At 55.9% G+C, this 6845-nt stretch overlaps 2 protein-coding genes across 2 annotated transcripts; both read right to left on the minus strand.

The window, feature by feature from the left end:
• Positions 1-2531: 2531 nt before the first annotated feature.
• Positions 2532-3800, minus strand: VDBG_09960 (endoglucanase-5; the record flags this gene model as incomplete). The annotated part of the gene is made up of 4 exons (XM_002999874.1): positions 2532-3152; positions 3322-3350; positions 3443-3614; positions 3669-3800. 4 exons carry the CDS (start codon positions 3798-3800, stop codon positions 2532-2534), a joined length of 954 nt encoding a protein of 317 aa, XP_002999920.1.
• Positions 3801-5039: 1239 nt separating this feature from the next.
• On the minus strand, positions 5040-5771 carry VDBG_09961 (predicted protein; the record flags this gene model as incomplete). The annotated part of the gene is made up of 3 exons (XM_002999875.1): positions 5040-5243; positions 5589-5593; positions 5648-5771. 3 exons carry the CDS (start codon positions 5769-5771, stop codon positions 5040-5042), a joined length of 333 nt encoding a protein of 110 aa, XP_002999921.1.
• Between the last annotated feature and the right edge of the window lie 1074 nt (positions 5772-6845).

The following is a 6845-nucleotide window of genomic DNA, read 5'->3' on the forward strand; positions in this document are numbered from 1 at the left end:
CAGGTGGGGCACGCGGCACCTGCCTCTGCTGCTCTCTGCGCCGGGACTTCTTCCTGCCTGCCCTGTCATCGAGCTCTGGCTGTGAATCATGTGCTTGGGTGCTGCTTCCTGCCAGGGGGTGGCACTGCTCCTGTTGTAGCTTGAAGCTGCCCCAAGGACCAAGTCCCTACCACCTCCCTCACCGAGGCACCGTAGGTACCTTAGGTACCTGAGGTTTTCTAGGCAGATACCTGGCAGATGGTAGGCTCTGTTTATCGCCTATCGCCAAGATCTGTATCGAAGAGGGTGGTGACTTTTTGCGCCTGTTAACAGGACCGAGGCGTTACATTACTCTCCTTTCTTGCTCTCTGACGCATCTCACGACTCGTGATGGCCATTGGCGAAAGCATAGTAAATGAAGACCCGAGGCTAGGATACCTGGTCTGACGCCGTGCAGGTGGCAGACAGCGGAAAAGGCAAGACGTTCCCGATCACAGGGGTTCGGTTATGGCAGCATCACGGTCGAAACAACGTCCGTCCGTTTCCGCTCGCTTGGCTCGGACTCTGGCCTCGGCACCATCCATACCGATCCCCCTCCGCTCACGACCGAACGTCTCACATGGCATGGCGAACGTGCCCTGTTGATGAGGGAGGCCCCCATCTCGACATTTCTGTCCTTCTGGCGATGGAGAACGATGGAGAAAACAACGGGACCGAAGCGGCGTCAGTCAGAACGGTTGTGCCACCCTTCACATGCCGGCTGGTGGGTAGCACGACAGTATCTTCCTTCTGCCCTGACTGCAAGCTGCATTGCATGGATGAACGCATGGAAACCGGGTGGAAAGCAGATGGAAGGCCATTGGAAGCCCGGGAGAAGCCCACCCAAAGAAACACCCGAACGCCCACACAATTACCCTGCCCCGAGCTACGGTCCCCTGTGTTCCTTTTCCCTCATCTCCCTTGGGGTCTACGGCTCGTGATTCTTCAAGAGATCAACGCTGCCAAGAGCCTCCAACTGCGAGTCCTTCCTCAGTCGCCAGCTTGTCACCGCTTCTTCATCCAGCCAGCGGAAATACTTGGTCACCCAATGGCAGGCTTGGCGATGGCGACCACAAGACCTGGGGCTGCTGCTGGAAGAGAGACTTTGTCCACACCTCGACCCCTCCCGCTTTCCCGCCTGGTCCTAGCTCTTCCGAAGCGCCCTCTTCCCTACACCATGTCCCGCGCTATCCTACCCTGCAAGCCAGGCTGGCAAAAATGCAATGCCCACCCTCCTGCTGTTGCTGCGTTCTGCTTAGAGGGACGCTTTCTTTACTAGCTTGCCTTCCGTGGGCGCCGGCTCGCTGCAGCCAGAGATAACGTGCGAAGAGGCGAGCGTGCCGGCCTCTCATTCGCCGGGGATGCAGGAAGGCGGATCGCAAGGTTTTGGTGTGACGGAACCGTGCTCGAGCATCCCAGGCCAGCCGCAGGGCGCTGGTCACTCGCTTTCACCTTCATCCATCCTGCTGGCACCTGCTGTGAATGGGGTGCCAGTGCCTGCGGCGCGCTACAAGAATTTCCGCAGCGACGGATTGGAATTGCTTCTTTCGGGCAGACCGTTTGCCTATGCATCTCTTGTCGCATGCCGTAAGTCCAACCCATCGTCATGGCGCTGCGCCACGTGTCGGCCATCTGCCTCTTTCTACATCATCACCGTCATCGCCTTCCGTTCTTGGGTCTTCGAGATGAAGAAATAAGACACAAACTACGAGTTGGTGTGCTCGGTGCATGTGGAAATTGGCAGACACTTGAAACGTACCTCCGTTCAGGGCTGCGCTGGATGCCGCTAATCATGCTTGCCCCTCTCTCTCCGTACAGTTCCTTGTCACAGCATCTAAACCCCCCACTGTCGCCAAAGGAGGTAACCATACACTGGTCATGCGCCTTGACCACCTCCTTTAGGTTCTTTAACGTCTCACAGGTACTCTTCGAGAAGCCCTGAGACCACTTCTAGCGCTGGCCCGAGCTCCCTTCCTGGCATCACATCTCCCGCTCGTCACGCTGACACTGATGAGTGGCGCGTGCCTTGTTGCTGGTGCATTTGGAAAGCGGGGCACCAATCTTGCGGTCTCGAACTCCTTTCCCTTGCATTTCACTTTGGACTGTCACCTGCCAACCTGAGTAAGGTCACCTACAACTCAACGTGCCGCCTCCGTCTCTTCCAGTGAAGTCGATCAGACTGTTGCAAGAAAATGAACTCGTGCGATTCCGTGGGAGCAGCAGAGTTCTGTTGTCTCATTTGCTTCGGATCGAGCGATCATGTTATAATGAGTACACTAATATCATTTCTGTTCCTACGCATGTCTAGCTAACAACTAACAGATAATAGCTCAAAAAACGTCAAGAGAAGAGAAGAAGAACAAAACAAGAGAAGGGCGTCAAGTAGCCCTGAGTATAGGAGCCATGCTCCCCAGATACCGATGGTCAGATATCCAGGGTCGTTGTCGAGGTGGCTCAAGGAAGACTGAAGCCCATTCAACCCCCACTCGCTGCCACAGCTATCCCTCGTCGGTCTAAGGCAGGCACTGAGAGTACCAGTCGTTCTGCTTGACGCAACGGAGTCCCTTTGCGCACGGCTTGGCCGCGGCCCAGCTCTTCTCCGAGTTGCACTGGCCGTAAGCAGCCACAAGGGGCTCAGATGGAGAGCCGCCTGCGGGCTTGCTGGTCGTCGCGGCCTTGCTGGTCGTCGCGGCCTTGCTTGTCGTCACGGCCTTGCTGGTCGTCGCGGCCTTGCTGGTCGTCACGGCCTTGCTGGTCGTCACGGCCTTGCTGGTCGTGACAGGCTTGCTAGTAGTGGCAGGCTTGCTAGTAGTGGCAGGCTTGCTAGTAGTGGCAGGCTTGCTAGTAGTGGCAGGCTTACTAGTCGTCACGGCCTTGCTGGTCGTCGCGGGCTTGGGCGCCGAGTTTCCGATCATGTTGAACGCGGGGAAGTTCTTGTCATCGGCACGGCGGCATCCCGAGATGGCGACTAGCTCACTCGGGCACTGCACCTGCTCGAATGTGAAGTCGGGGTTGTCGGCGTTCTTGAACCAGTCGAAGCGCCACTGGCAGCCGTCCTTGAGGAGGCCCGGCATACCATCGCACTCGGAACGCGAGCCGACGCCGCCGTAGCGCGCGCCAGGGATACCGCCAAACTGTGGGAGCAGCCGTCAAAAATACCGGAGACCTTCAATTTCACGTTAGTATGTCGGTTCCTAACCGACAGGTTTGAGCTGTAACGTACCACCGCCGGGCATCATGATATCGAAGTGGTTGTTCTCCAGGTCGCCTCCAGCGTCGTAGACTGGACGACCATCTTCTTACCGGCGACGGGCCCGGTCGTGAACGTGAGGCTATCATCGATCGGTTAGCACGGCTCGCGCTCACTCCATGCCAAAAAAGGGGAACCCCGCGTAGCAGGCACAGCCCCAGCTGGCCTCGGAACCACCGTAGATGGCCGTGGCGGCGAAACCGAAGGCGACATCGTCGTTGATGGCAAAGGGCGAGTTATTCGTGCAAGAGAAGGCACCACCACCGTCGCAACCACTCTTAGCGTTGGGGTCGGTCAGCGGGTTGTCATTCTTGTCGCAGGTCAGGACAGGGGCCGAGACGGAGGCCTAGAGGAAAACAAAGTGAGTCAATGATCGCTCGAGCCATGCCGGGCTTCTCACCTTGCCACCCCAAGCGCAGGAGGGCTTGCAGCAGTCCCAGTACCTCGTCGAGTGGCCGCTACCAGAGACGGCGTTGACGACGGCTGGGGCCGCAAGGGCCAGGGCAAGGCTCAGGTATGACTGGGTGTGCATCGTTGCGCGTTCGAAAAGAATGTCAGATGAAATGAGTGTATAGGCGAATCAAAGCACCAAGGCTCGAACACAAAAAAAAGAGTGACTGAAGGGTAGAAAGGCCCGATATGAACAGGAGGCAAAAAAGGATGAAGTCCAGTCCCAAAATTCAGGGACAGCAACAGCCAGCCAGCCTTACCTTATACCTATCGCGGATGAGTCGGGTTCTCGAATGAGCCGGGCTGCGCTGGTTCAACCCCTGGTAGTTTTCATTTGGCCGATGGACATTCTGGGCTCACTGCAGCCAGGGACCTGACGGGTGGGACATGGCTTCAGTCCACGCGCACCATGTCAAAGAGCGTGTGGAGTGACACAGGCACGAGCCCGGCGACGGATAGCCGTTGGACCCCCGCAATCCACGACTGGCTGGACCTTGGGAGGAGTTGAAAATAGGCGCAGTTGGGAGATTGTTGCGGGAGTTTGAGACGATTTACGGCTTAGCCAGCTGGTGCTGCCAGGGATAGTCAGGTCAGAATGGGACCAGGGGCCGACAGCACTGGAAGACCATCTGTCGCGCAAGAGCATCAAGCACCAAATATTGCAAGATTGAAAGTGACAAGAACTCTGTCATGAGGTAGTATTGAATCGAGATGCATCGTGGTTTCGCAGACTACCAAGCGAGCAACATGAGATGAACGGACTGTGGGGATTTCGAGTCTCATTACACTTCAAGCCTAATTTGACAGGCGGCGCACACCTGCGGCGCAGACCGACTGCTCACCACGATCCTTCTGTCAGCTTGCAACGTATGAAACTGGTGGCAAAGTGGGTTCTTTTTTCACTTCAGCCCCCCTATCTCTGCCTTCGTACGTCGCTGCACAAGGTGCTGGTTGAATCTGCATTTCCCGTCTCCAGGGAAGTCCTTGTGCGTCCGAGACGCCGGCGCCACCCTTGATGCCCCTGGCCGAAAACCTTCACAAATCATCTTAGATTAGAAGTCGCTCGCCGAAGAGCGGCTGGGGCCTGCGCACGACCTAGTACAGCGGAGACTCGGCAATGTGAGCAGGCGAGGCGCCAGCAATACTTGTTTGGGTATGGCGAGTTCGACTGTCAAGTGTCAAGACGCATCCACTGGCGCGATCCAATGTCACCTCGTGGTTCGCTTCATCGATAGCGATAACGATTGCCGGCCGAGATCGAGGTGCCGTGAAGCGGGAGACCCGGCCAAGAGATCTCTTTGCGGCTTGGCGACGTAACCGTCTAGATGCCGCAGATGCCGTAATCGCATTGCACGCCATGGGGCGAGTTGCAGCATACGTTGCCTTCTGAGCAGAAGCAGTAGGCTACCGAAGTCGTTGCTTTGTTCGTCGGATTCTCGCCGTCGGTCTTGGCCAGCCAGCGATCAGTATTTATGTACCATCCCTCGCCAGTGCTTGTCGGCCTGGCAATTGCTTTTTTCATGTCCTGTGATAGTACAGTCCCAGTCTGAGGTTCTGCTGGTGAAACGAGAGGCGCTTGAACTTGATGTAGCGGTACGGAAGCAACAGCGGCCACCTGGTAGGCGAGTGCCATGAGAGATGGCGATAATCGCATGTTTACCGACTCTTGTGTGGTGCAAGAAGGAAATCGTCCCAAGGCTGTCACAGCGATGCAGACGTTGAGAAAAAGAAGAGACTGGATGTCACGATAACAGAGGCGAAAAGGGGGAAGTCCAAGGAGAGATTCACTGGCCAGCACAAGGAATGAGGCCACAGCGAGGAGGGCAGTTTCTGTTTCCTTTGTACGTTCAGTGACACTACACCAACTTACTGCACCTGTAAGTGATAATAGAGATCATCCATGCCTTGATAGGCGCCTCGATTGCCCACCCATCATGCTACTGAGACAGATTACAGGCTCAACAGCCGCAACCGGCACGCGTATGGTTATTGTGTGGCCAATCAATTGACCAAAATCGGACGTAATGGACATTGAAGTGACTCCAGGACACATGGTGGCCAAGTATAACCTTTCCGCAAAGTATCAATGTACGCAGCGTTTCGCTACATCCTCATCCGTGGACTCGCAAGCGCAAATACTTGCATGAAAAGGTTCATTTGATGCTGGACTGGTCTCCAGCTGGCAGATTGCCATGTCATGCGGCCTACGAGGAGTGGTCTTGCCGTCGTAATCTTCCAGTATTCAGCCCAATTGCACATCCGTGCGTGAGTACCATGGGATGTTGCATGTTGCTGTCCAAGCCAAGAGCCTGATTCGACGCCGGTACATCGATTGGATGCACTCTAACATTGATGGTGCCAGACGATGACTGCCCGGCAGAGGAGGCAGGTTTTGAAAACAATTGGATACTGGGATGAAAAGTCCAGAAATGTCATTAAAATTTGCTTGCCAATTGGGAAACTCTCGAACATCTATCAAATTGTTTGGGCACATCCACTGCGGAATCTTTGACAACATCAGGTTGCTACTTTGCCATTCCCTCCTTCATCAAGCACAGCCGAGCTGGCTGGTGATACTGCAGCGGACTTACGGCAAAAGTCCGGTTCGTCCGCCCTCAGTGTGCCCCGGAAGCTTCCACTGAATTCTGGGCTTGTGCTGCTGACCAGAAAAGTCTTGTTAGGTCAGCAAATCTGGCCCAAGCTTCACCCGGGAACGTCATCAAATCCTTGCCTCCACGCGCACCTCTTCTCCTCTTCCCGCCCGTGCCTGAGGTACTTGAGCAAGTCATCGACCTTCCCCTCCATCGAACAGATTTCTTTGGTCCTCGACATCTGAACTCCACCGATCGATTATTTAACATACAGAAGGGCCTCTCATGATGTCCTTCAATATCACATTGCGCCAAGGGCCTGCGCGCCTGGTGCAGCGTCTCCCCGAATTGTCAAAATCCGCTGCCTTCCGGACGACCGCCTCCCGGGCTTTCCACCAGGCCTCGCCGAAACAGAAGCTTCCCTCCGCCTTCTTCAGTGCCCGCACCACTGCGACAACGGGATTGACAACATCCTCGATTGTTGCGCGCAGCACCTTCCGCAGTGGTGCGAGAAGCTTCACCCAGCAGACCTAGAA

The sequence above is a fragment of the Verticillium alfalfae genome, genomic scaffold, assembly GCF_000150825.1.
Source record: "Verticillium alfalfae VaMs.102 supercont1.17 genomic scaffold, whole genome shotgun sequence".
Taxonomy (NCBI): domain Eukaryota; kingdom Fungi; phylum Ascomycota; class Sordariomycetes; order Glomerellales; family Plectosphaerellaceae; genus Verticillium; species Verticillium alfalfae.